The sequence below is a fragment of the Malania oleifera genome, chromosome 4, assembly GCF_029873635.1.
Source record: "Malania oleifera isolate guangnan ecotype guangnan chromosome 4, ASM2987363v1, whole genome shotgun sequence".
NCBI classification, from domain to species: domain Eukaryota; kingdom Viridiplantae; phylum Streptophyta; class Magnoliopsida; order Santalales; family Ximeniaceae; genus Malania; species Malania oleifera.
Window position 1 is genome coordinate 100,296,267 of NC_080420.1, and position 12,535 is coordinate 100,308,801.

At 35.5% G+C, this 12,535-nt stretch overlaps 1 protein-coding gene across 1 annotated transcript; it reads left to right on the forward strand.

The window, feature by feature from the left end:
- Positions 1-311: 311 nt before the first annotated feature.
- Positions 312-9,446, forward strand: LOC131153294 (sucrose synthase 7-like). Its single transcript, XM_058105504.1, has 14 exons — positions 312-536; positions 1,867-1,999; positions 2,138-2,292; positions 2,378-2,567; positions 2,852-2,970; positions 3,228-3,444; positions 3,673-3,771; positions 3,912-4,085; positions 4,323-4,439; positions 5,038-5,204; positions 6,083-6,307; positions 7,050-7,616; positions 8,496-8,634; positions 8,724-9,446. The coding sequence occupies exons 1-14, from the start codon at positions 430-432 to the stop codon at positions 9,069-9,071; spliced, it is 2,757 nt and encodes a 918-aa protein (XP_057961487.1). The 5' UTR covers positions 312-429; the 3' UTR covers positions 9,072-9,446.
- The last annotated feature ends 3,089 nt before the right edge of the window (positions 9,447-12,535 follow it).

Sequence of the window (12,535 nt, forward strand, 5' to 3'; positions counted from 1 at the left end):
TAAAAGGAAAAAGGAGAATTAGTGGTCACATTCACATGTGAAATATTCTTTTCCTGCAACTTTTCAAAGATATCGGGTGCAGGGAAAGCTGCATTTGTGACTCTTTGTTACTAGCGATGAATTCCTTCCTTGCATGCTCGAGTTACTTCTCTAATTAGTTTGCTACTAGCTTTTAGCAGGGGAGATGGAATGTTCTTCTCCTCCCTCTATAGACTTAACTATTATCCAGCAGTCACAGAGATTTCATCTTCAAGTCCCACGCTGGTCGACTTCTCTCTATATATAAATATAGACATTAATTATCTGCATGCATGCATGCATGCGTGCAAGTATATATCCGACAGATCACACAAGGCAGCTAAGCAGGAAAAATTAATTGCATCTCTGAAAATCTGAAAAGAGCTGTATTGTATATTTTTGTTTCTCTAAATGGCTTCTGATTCACCGGCAGAGCTGAGGCGATCGGATTCAATTGCAGATAGCATGCCCGATGCCTTGAAGCAGAGCAAATACCATATGAAGAAATGCTTTGCCAGGTACTTAGACTCAAAATATACGTATTTAATTTTCATATAGTTAATTTGTTTAATATGAATGACATTTGAATAGAGGTTATGATTAAAAATTTTTATTAAATAAGGAAACCGATCAATCATCATCAGAGAGTTTGACAGCAGTTATTAATTTTCTTAAGATTGATTTGAGTGGAATGTCTGATTTGGTCAATGAGAAGATTCAGTAGTCTTATTTTCATTTGTGCTCATGAGTAATGGAAATAGCAAAAAAGCTCAAATGGTTAAAATTAAAATTGTTAAAGCTTGATATACATTGTTGGTCCATAACCTAATAGTTTAAGTTTTTTTTGGTAAAGTGGTAATATAACATGGTCTCAAAGTCGGTTTTTAGGAGGTCTTGAGTTCTAATCTTGTTGCCCACATTTATTCTTTGATGTTTTCGTGTATTTATCTGTCCATGTGTTGTCGGACTGCACGTGCGGGGAGTATTAAAACTTGCATTACATTGTTGGTCAACAACCTAATAGTTTAGACTTTTAGGTTAAGTGGTAATATAACAAAAATAATAAATCTTATTCTTGTCCAACAAAATATATATTAATTATATTTATAATCATTAAATAAAAATAAGATTTTTATTAATTTTAAAAAATTTATTTGCCTAATTATCTTGTAATTTTATTTGATAGTTATGTTCTTAAATATTCAAAATGGAAAACAACACATATTCATATATAGATACTTTGCATTCAAAATAATTTAGCATTCAAATTTAGTGATCATTCACATTAAATTCAAAGTGATTGATAGAATCTTACCCCTAAAAGAATGCTAATCATTAGATATGTTTGACCAATTTTAATATTTTAATACATATATATTGGTTTATATGATGCCTAAGAATTGACTTGGATTGTTCCATAACGGGCCATAATATACATTACGGGCCTGACAACATGAGCCCATGTGTCAAGCATCACTTGGGTAATGTAATGTGGGTCTCACACTGCATTATCCAAGTGATGATTGTCACATGGGCTCGCGTCATCACGGACCATGATTTTAATATATTTTCCATTCCACAATGCATTAATCATCTCTTAATCCCATACCTCTCTTTCCATCTTATCTTAATTAGACCCCGTATGTAGATGTTTCAAATTCTAGCTATTGGAATGTTTACTAAGTGATGCATATATTTTAGAACATCAACACACACATATAAAGTTCATAGGATGCTTGCATTTGGCTTGAGTTACACTACCTCCTGAAGTAGCTATCTCCCGTATATCACCATAAATCTCCGATATAAAAGTTTCAATCAATTCACCGCGGTGCGCAATTTTGATAGGTTTGTTGAAAGTGGGAAAAGATTAATGAAGCTGCGTCATTTGATGGACGAAATGGAGAAATCAATCGAAGACAAACGCGAACGGACCAAGGTCTTGGAGGGCTTGCTCGGATACATCCTCAGTTCCACTCAGGTCCCCTTTCTCTCTCTCCCTCTCTCTCCACCACCACCGCTACCACCGCCACTGCGGCTGCCGCGGTCACGATAAATGGCCAACTATTTTCATGCATACGAGAAAATGATCCCTACGTACGTACATGCATGCATGCAGGAGGCGGTGGTTGTTCCGCCGTACGTGGCATTTGCAGTAAGACCCAATCCTGGTTTCTGGGAATTCGTAAAGGTGAACGCCGATGGTCTTAGAGTGGAGAGCATTACTGCTTCCGATTACCTCAAATTTAAAGAAACCGTCTTCGACGAAAAGTGGTATATCTTATTTACGTACGTAATAACATGCATCATTAGATTTTATGAGCTAATTCAAAGTTTGTTAAATTAATTACTTTGCCAGGGCAAGAGACGAAAATGCATTGGAAATAGATTTTGGAGCAATGGACTTCTCTAATCCTTCATTGACACTGGCTTCTTCCATTGGGAGTGGAGTCAGCTCCATCACCAAATTCATGACTTCAAGGCTTGGAGGTGCTCAGCGCGCAAAGCCCTTGCTTGAGTTCTTGCTTGCTCTTAACCACCAAGGAGAGGTAATCATTATTGCCAATTTATAATAGAATATTATTTATTTATATTTTTTGAAATTGTGATCCCAAGTATGTATTTTGGCGAGTCATATAGGAGAAATTATTAATTAGAGTTAACATGATTTCGTTGTATGTGCAAAAAACTATTTCTTTGGTAAAATGCATACTTACAACGAAATCATATTTATAAGAATAGAACTTGCATTTATACTATGCCTGACTGACGTGCACCCAAATTAATTTTTAAAAATTAATTAAACTCTTCTGTGGGGTTTCAAAATTCTCAGAATCTACTGATAAATGAGACGGTGGATTCAGTCCTCAAGCTTCAAACAACATTGATTGCAGCAGCATTGTTCGTCTCAACACTCCCAAAGGACACACCATATCATCAATTTGAGCAGAGGTCTTTCATTCATCTACTTGCTCTCTGGAATGTGAAAAAGAGAGAGACAGAAAAAAAAAAAAAAAAACTTTTCGTTTTGGAGTTTGGATTTCAGGTTTTAGATTTAAATTTGTACAGATCTGAATAAAATATATATAGTACAAAATTTTATTATAATTTCCATCCCAACTCACACAAATTCAAATTCGAAATCCATGCTCCTAAATAGTATCTAAGTTTTTATATATGATGAATTGGGAGTTATATATTGGTTGTAGGCTGAAAGAGTGGGGATTTGAGAAAGGATGGGGAGATACTGCAGAAAGAGTTCAAGAGACCATGAGAATACTTTCGGAGGCACTCCAAGCACCAGATCCTCTGAGCATGGAGTCCCTCTTCGGCAGGCTTCCCACCATATTCAACATTGTCATCTTCTCTCCTCAGGGCTACTTCGGCCAGTCCGACGTCCTCGGCCTCCCCGACACTGGTGGTCAGGTAGAGTCTACGATACATAAATTTGGAAAACTGGAAAACATCCTTCTATTATTTTTCAAATTTCAGGTATAAACTAATGTCAGAAAAATAAAAAATAGGGTGACATTTTTTGTAATTAATAATATATTTAAAATTTTTTAAAAAACGAAAATTAAAAAACGAGCAATGTTTTACATGCAATTTTGGATGAAGGTGTCACAAGTTATACATATGTACATATTCATATAGGTAGTTTACATTTTGGATCAAGTAAGAGCTTTGGAGGAAGAATTGCTACTTAGGATAAGGCAGCAAGGCCTGCAGGCTGTGAAACCTCAGATTCTTGTGGTGAGTTTTGCTACTTTGTGAATTTTAGGATTATATTTAGTTTGTTTCTTCAAATAATGTATTTTGTTTTCTCGTTCTTCCTTAATCTCGACCTCGATTTCTATCCATTTATATGTTTTGAAATATATTGATGGGCATAGGTCACACGACTTATACCGGACGCTCGAGGGACAACGTGTAATAAAGAAAAAGAGCGAATTCTTGGCACTAAGTACTCCTACATCCTCCGGGTTCCCTTCAGAACGGAGAACGCTGTTCGCCAACAATGGGTTTCACGTTTCGATATCTATCCCTATCTTGAGAGATTTGCCCAGGCATGTTCCTAATTTTACGTTTGAAAGAGATTTTGGATTTAAATTTGTATGACTTTGGACAAATTGTAATACAAAATTATATTAAATTTTATCTAAATTCATCCAAATCCAAATTTAAGACTCGAAATTCATACTTTCAAATATAACATAAGCTAATTTTCTTAGCTATACCAATTTTCACTTTTTTTTTTTTTTCATATATATAAGTTTTTGATCTCTTTCTCTCTCTTTGCGCAGGATGCTATAGAAAAGATTGTGGAGGGCATGGGGTGTAACCCAGACCTTATAATTGGGAACTACAGTGATGGAAACTTGGTGGCATCTCTGGTGGCTGCCAAACTTGGGATAACTCAGGTACAAATTAATACACACACACACACACACAACCTTCTAAATATATATATATATATACACACACACACATAGTAAGAGGGCTAGGGTTTAAGGATTTTGTTTAATTAATTTAGGTTCTATTTGGAACTTAAAAAATATTTAAAAAGGGGAAGAAAAATTTGCAGTAATCAAATTTTTTTTCTTTGATTATCAAGGAAAGTGAGAAAAAATAAAAAATATACTAAATTAATGAACAAAAATTTGATTTTGCATGTTATTAACGTTTGAATTTTTCTCAATCTTTAGTCATATTAGAATAAATTTTTACTTTTAATGATCTTTGATTTAGAGAGAAAATATTATGAAAAATAATTTTTCTTTCTATTTTCCTTTTCGTTGCTTTTCTTAAGAAAAGTTCTTGATCCAGACGGACCCTTATATTGTGTTTGAGAGCATAAATTTTGACACTTAAATTTAAATTTGAATGAATTTAGATAAATTTTAATATAATTCTATATTACATTTTATTTAAATTCAATATAAATTTAAATCTAAAACTTCTTTAAATATACGATTATTTATAATTAATTATTATTATTGTATATGGATGAATGTGCAGGGAGCCATTGCTCACGCTTTAGAGAAGACTAAGTACGAAGACTCAGATGTGAAATGGAAGGATTTAGACCCAAAGTATCACTTCTCGTGCCAATTCACAGCTGACATGATTGCCATGAATGCCGCTGATTTTATCATCACCAGCACTTATCAAGAAATTGCCGGCAGGCTAGTACTCCATCCACACATGCATCTCTCTGACGTCCATTATTTTGTTTTGTTTTGTTTTTCGGTTTTTTGAGAACTCGGGGATTTTAGCTAGCATCACGCTACTTTGGATATTATGGTGCAGTACCAAACCTGGAGGGTGAAAGCCGCCCGCCTATTAACGTATCCTTGATAATTCAATAGGATAAACTCTCAAGGGGGAATCGAAACCGTGACCTTGGGGTCATGAAAATCACAAGTCGTTCTTACCACTTGAGCCAACCTACCTGGGATTTCATCATTACGATAATTTTCCAATAACAATGTGGTGTTTGGTTTGTGGGTTGGGGAGGTAATCCCTCAAAATTTTTGGGAATGTGATGCTTGAACGAATCATGGTTATGTTTGTTTCTAGTGATTAGGACGCCTTGAGGTAGTGTTTGGGAGATTGAATTTCAAATCTTGGATTTGAGTTTTTCTGGATTTGGATGAAATTCAACATAATTTTGTATTGTATTTTATCTAAATTTATATAAATTCAAATCCAAAATTTAAATTTCATACACCCAAATATAGGGTGAGTTTCTTTAACTTAAATCAAACATCTCAATCTAGGAAATAGAATTTTTAAAGCATGTCATTAATGTTAGAAAGTTTGCAGTTTAAATTTTGAATTTAGATTCATGTGGGTTTAAAAAAATTTAGTTCAAAATTATATTAAATTTTGTTCAAACACAAACATCCAATTCTAAAACCTAAAATCAACCCAAGTTATATGGGCTTTATGCAATCAACTCTGACCAATCATTGGACATATATATATATATAAAGCGTTTGCTTTTTTGAAAAGTAATGAGGATTTATATTCAGGGTGTGTGTTTGTTCTTAATTATATGCAGTAAGGATAGGCCTGGACAGTATGAAAGTCACACAGCATTTACCATGCCGGGGCTTTGCCGAGTAGTCTCGGGCATCAACGTCTTCGATCCAAAGTTCAACATAGCTGCTCCCGGCGTCGACCAGTCTGTCTACTTTCCCTACTCGGAACAGAAAAAGCGGTTCACCTCATTTCATCCTTCCATTGAAGAGCTTATTTACAGTGACCACGACAATCGAGAGCATACGTAAGCTAGTCTCCACTCCCCACATGATATCATATCACAACCTATAATTCAGTCTCTTCTATAATCTCTTGTTGTGGAAAATAGTCTTTCTTTTTATTTTAATTTTTTTAAAAAATAACTTTTTATTTTTATAATATTTGTATAAAATAAATTAACAATAATAAACAGATTTTACACTATTTTGTTTGAAGAAATATGTATTATATTTCATTAATTTTTCGTTTCTAACGTTTCAAATAATTACAAAAATTCCCTATTTTTTAATTTTTCAAATTTATATAAAAGAGTTAGAAAACATCTTTTCATTATTATTATTATTATTATTATTATTATTATTATTATTATTATTATTATTATTATTAGTAGATTTCTAAATCTTATATAAAATTCGGATCTTAAACTTTAATTTATGTGGATTATATATAAAGTTTTTTCTAAATCCATGCAAATTCAAATTCATTTCTCAAAATCCATAATTTCAAGTAATACTTTATATAAATTTTGAAAAATTTAAAAAATAAATGTTGTCTTTTTTGTGATTAATTATTTCAAACCTTTTAATTTTTAATTTTTAAATATGAATCTTGGAAAATTAAAAAAGAAGCTGAATTTTTTTTAAAAGATAAGGCTGAAATTTTGATAATTCTTTTAAAATAAAAAAATGTTTTCCCAGTTAAACTAAACGGCCCTAACATGTCTCCAACGTGAATGGTAATTGGGAAACATGCATGCATGAATGCAGCGGATATTTAGCAGACAAGAAGAAACCCATCATCTTCTCCATGGCGAGACTGGACACAATGAAGAACATCGCAGGCCTCACAGAGTGGTACGGCAAGAACAAGAGGCTGCGAGACCTGGTCAACCTCGTCGTCGTCGCCGGATTCTTCGACCCATCCAAGTCGGAAGACAGAGAAGAGATAGCAGAGATCAAGAAGATGCACTCGATGATTGAGAAGTACCAGCTGAAGGGTCAGGTCCGGTGGATAGCCGCCCAGAACGACAAGAACCGCAACGGCGAACTCTACCGGTGCGTGGCCGACACGAAGGGGGCGTTCGTGCAGCCGGCGCTGTACGAGGCCTTCGGGCTGACGGTGATCGAGGCCATGAACTGCGGGTTGCCGACGTTCGCGACCAGCCAGGGAGGTCCGGCGGAGATCATCGTGGATGGGGTCTCCGGATTCCATATTGATCCAAAAAATGGGGAGGAATCGGGGAATAAGATTGCGGATTTCTTTGAGAAGTGCAAGAAGGATGAGCAGTACTGGAACTTGGTGTCCAATGCAGGCCTCAAGCGCATCAATGAATGGTAAGTCTCATTTATTTAGCAATCGTAGTAAGTTTTCTTAAATTAATCTATGCAAATTTAAATTTAAAACTTAAAACTTTTGTTCTAGATAGTTTTTTTTTTTTAAAGTTTCTGAAAGAGTTGATACGACCGTTGACTTTTAAACTTTTATCAAGTATAATAAAAAAAATAATAATATAATTATTTTTAAAATTCAGAAGGCCAGAATATGCTTACCCTCTTAAGTTGTGACAAACAATATAAATGTTTCAAAAAGATTTATGCTAAGCTGACCCATGATGACAAGTTTGACATTGTTGTACCTAGTGTGGCTCTATCACATGGGCCAGTGCCATGGCAGGTGACAACGAACTTTTTCTTTTAAAAAATCACACAAACCTCCTTAAGTTTGGTGAAAAAAGAAAAGAGAAGAACTTTTTGAAGTTTTGAAAATTTCAAAAGTCTCTATAAACATTTAATTTTGAAGACACTTATATTTCTTGCTTGAACTTGATATAAATTAAGAGAAATTGTATATATGTTTCAAAAATCAAAGGAAAATTAATGGAATTTTTAGAACCTCAAAGAGTAATATATCCTTTTCCCAAAACTTAGAAGGGTTCGATAATTTTGAAACACAAGAGGAGGATTAAGTGTTTTTTTTTTTTTTTGACAAAATCTCACAAAAAGTTAATACCTTTTGTGGAATTTAATTTAATTTAATTTTTTTTAATAAAAAATTAAGAGTCATGCTGCATGCATGCTGGTAGTGTTTGCCTGTAATTAGTTAGTACATATTAATAAATTTTTTTTTGAGATAATAAACTAGCCCATGCTCCAAAATCATATTACGTACACACCATGCATCTCAATGTTTATGTTATAACGTTGTTCGTGCAGCTATACATGGAAGAACTACGCAAACAAATTGTTGAAGATGGGATCCGCTTATAGCTTCTGGAAGCAGTTGAACAAGGAACAAAAGCAAGCCAAGCAGAGATACCTTCAAATGCTTTACAATCTTCAATTCAGAAGATTGGTGAGTGTTATTTAATTTTCTCTCTCACCATTTGATTTACAAAATTGGAGAATTAGTTAACTTTCCACACATTAATTAATTATTTACAGGCAAGAACCGTCCCCATCCCGAGGGAGGAATTCCGAGAACTCCCACCAGCGGCAACCGGCAAACACCTAGAACCGGCGTCGACGGCACAAACTGAAGCCCAGCTGCAGCCTCCGCGGGCGACGGCGACAACTAAAGAACCACCGTCGATTGGACCAGATGAACCCCAACAACCAGCGCCAGCGGCGGTAGCTGATGAAGCTGAGCCAGTGGGACACGAAGATGAAAACCAAAAACCGGTGGATTCTGCAAGAAGCAAAGATCGGCAATGCGGCGGCGGCGGATGGTGTTGGTGCTTCATACTTATTTTCCTTCTCTCAATTTACTACTTGTGGACGAAGAAACGCTAATTAATGCATGCATGTGCCTCTGAAAGACAATGGAAAAATGTGAAAATAAGATGATATGCACATAAATTCTTCACCTCAATTGTGAAAAGTGTGGGGATATTCAAGATGACGGCAATTAATAAAGCTGCAGCAAGCAAGTTCTTTGATATATGTGCTTGTCTGCTTAAAAGTGTTTAATGACGTTGCAGCAATCGAGCTTCTACTATGCCTAGCTACATGAAATTGTAATTTTTATGCCAAATATTTTTTTTAGATGTAAAATGAGAAAATCAGGAAGTAATCTGCTCCAGGGCAGTACAGACAGATAAGAATTCTGATTTTGTTTTCAACAGTTACAAGCCTAAAGATGCGCAGGCTGATAAAAATTCTAACCAATTGAAAGAGATAACGAGAGGAATGAGTCATTAAGTACTTTGTTATTTTGAAGAAGGTAAAAGGATATATTAAAATAATGAAATCAAATAGAACTTACAAGCTCAACTTAGAAGTTTGAGAAATAAAACGGAAAACAATCAATCCGAAAGATCTAAACGGTCGAGCAAAAACAAACAAACAAAACTAACACGCCAAAAATGACCAACCAATAACAACCCTCACAAAGCGGAAGACAAATTAACCGCCTAAATCAGCTAAAATGCAATGAAATTATTCCCAGTCCAACTTTGAAAGAATAGGGTAGGACCTGGACTATTAGAGTAGGCAAGAGATACACCTAGAAAGAACTTCGGTGGCTAGGAGGTACGCTCCCTAAAGATCAACAAACCACACCCATAATCGCAGCCCTGAGATTTTTTAGAAAACCCTTAAGGAAGGATGAATTCCATATATTATAACACAAGCTCAACTAAGATGGCAAGACGAAATGCAATTGAAGCAAACTGTAAAAGAAAGACCATGAAGTTCAATTGAACCGACAATGAATGAAAAGATGATTGAAAGTTTCAACTTCCATTTTGCAAAGAACGCACATTGTAGTTAGTCAAATTCTAGCCTCTTCTTTGTAAATTATCTGTTGTCAAAATACTATTATTAATAGCCAACCAGTGTAAGATACTCACCTTTGGTGGAATAATGATATTCCAAACCTTAGTTACCGACTTAAGACGATTGTTATAGGCGTGCTGAGAGAGCAGTCCATAGAAACTTGCAATAGAAAATATATTAGAGGAACTAAGATCCCAAGAACATGAATCATAGCTACCTCTTCTAATCGGCACTTTATAAATCAATTTTAGAAGCTCCAACATATGATTAGCCTCCCTACCTCTGCATTGCTAATTAAATTCCAATTCCCAAAAGGAGGTGTCGCTCTGGTAATGCAAGGCATATGCTATTTTTATCCTTTGCTTAGACAACATAGCGAAAAGGTTAGAGTAAAGGTTTTGAATAGTTTCCATGAAGATCCATTTGCTAGTCCAAATTTTTTTTTTTAATCCCGTATCCAGCCATGATCTTCATATGATGATCCCATATTACAGAGTTGAGCTTGAGGATATTCAGCCAAAGACTTCCGCCCAAGGAGCTAGAGGGGTTGGGAAAGCGCCAGTTGGAAATACTGATTTGAAACTTGGCGCAAATCACCTTTTTCCAAAAGCTGTTGTCTTCCAAAGCAAATCTCCAAATCCATTTCCCGAGAATAGCTTTATTCATGATTTTCAGCTATTTGATTCCAAGACCTCCCTTATTTTTGGGAAGAGTCATTGAGCACCATCTGACTAGGGAATATGTAGCACCCTCTGCCGAACCTCTCCAAATAAAATTTCTTTGATATCTTTCCCTGATCGTACAAACCCTCCTTTGCAACGGGAAAATGGGCATGTATGTAGTATATGGGAAGATTGGAAAAAAACTGAGTTAATCAAAGTTAGTCTACCCCCCATAGAAAGAAAGTTTGATTTCCATGTTGCTAGCTTCCGTTCCATTTTTTCAATAATTGGGTCCCAACTATGCTTATAAGGATACTTCCCTCGCAACGAAATGCCTAAGTAAAAGGAGGGGAAGGAATCTGGGGAACAACTCAAAATTTCTACATTTAAGTATTTTGTTAATGATGAGCTGAGCAAGGGATACATTGTTTTGAAAGATTCTATGATTTCTTTCCCTCCAAATTAATTCCCAAACAACAGCTACTGGGATGGCCAATTTCACAAAAATTCAAATGGTTCTGGAATATATTTTGTGAGACTCGAAGTGGTAAGGGTGAAGTTGAACTTTGGTGACCTTAAAGCCCCAAGTTCAATCCCTCAATTGTGATTCATTAGGGATGCATCAATGGATGGAAAACATTGTCTTCATCCTTTAAATTCACTACAAGAAAAGTGTTTTTTAGCGATATTTTTTTTAGTGATAATCAATTTTTTGTCGCTAAAAGTAGCCTTTAGTGACAAAAAATGAAGTCGTTGCTAAAAACATGGGGTTGGAGGCCTGTCGCAACTAAAAGTGGGGTGGGAAAGATTGATGTCTGATCCCTAGGTGGAACATGGGTGCTCACAAGGGATATTTAGATGGATAAATGCTCATATATGCTTTAGTGATCAACACATGGAAGATACTTAAGGTTGAGAATAAGTGGATGAATGAGAGCATGTTGTTTATGGTATGACTCTTATACTTGAGGTTTATAAATAAAGGGAAGGAAAAACATATGGATGCTTCTTGGTGCGGTGTAGCAGTAGGGACTCGTCGATGAGTGTCCTGTGCTCGTCGATGAGTAGATATTGAGAGCTAGAAATTCTTAGAGTTGAAGGCTCATCAACGTACAAGAGGATGGACTAGTCAATGGGTGGGCTTCTTTGGCTCATCGACGAATCCCCTGTACTCGTTGACGAGTGCGCCTAGGCTACGAGCAGTTTTTTGAATTTTGAATTTGAACTTTAGGGTGATTGGGTAAATGGAGGGAAACCTCTAAGAGATTGTTATATATGTCATTCTGGGCATCTATTGATAGCATGAGTGATCATTTGTGAAGCGTATTGTGTACTTTGATATTTTCTTAGTGAAATTATTATGCCATTACTTTTGTGGATGTAGGCTTTGCCGATCCACATAAATCTTGTTGTTGTGCTTGTTATTTCTTGTTTACTGATTGTGATTGATTTTCTTGTTGCATTTTTATTTCGCTGTGCATCCTATATATCCTATCCATATTACAATAAATTGGTATCAGAGTGATTGTTGTTATGGCATCGGGATTGTCTTCTACAAGATTTGACATCGTCAAATTTGATGGAACCGAGAACTTTGGTTTATGGCAGAGGAGAGTGAAGGAAGTTCTTGTACAATAAGGAATGACTAAGACTTTACTTGATACTCAATCGGAAGGAATAGATGAGGCAACATGGGTAGATTTGAAAGCAAAGACCGCTTCTACAATATGCTTGTGTTTGGCCGACGAAGTACTCTATCGGGTAATGGAGGAGGATTTTTCAGTGGCTATATGGAGAAAGTTAGAAAGACGATACATG

What these genes read in the sequence shown, in the direction of transcription:
- LOC131153294 (XM_058105504.1), top strand. Translation starts at nt 430, where the DNA reads ATGGCTTCTGATTCACCGGCAGAGCTGAGGCGATCGGATTCAATTGCA. An exon ending in ATCTTGAGAGATTTGCCCAG is followed by an intron (nt 4,086 to 4,322) that starts GCATGTTCCTAA and finishes CTCTTTGCGCAG; the next exon opens with GATGCTATAGAAAAGATTGT. An exon ending in ATCTTCAATTCAGAAGATTG is followed by an intron (nt 8,635 to 8,723) that starts GTGAGTGTTATT and finishes AATTATTTACAG; the next exon opens with GCAAGAACCGTCCCCATCCC.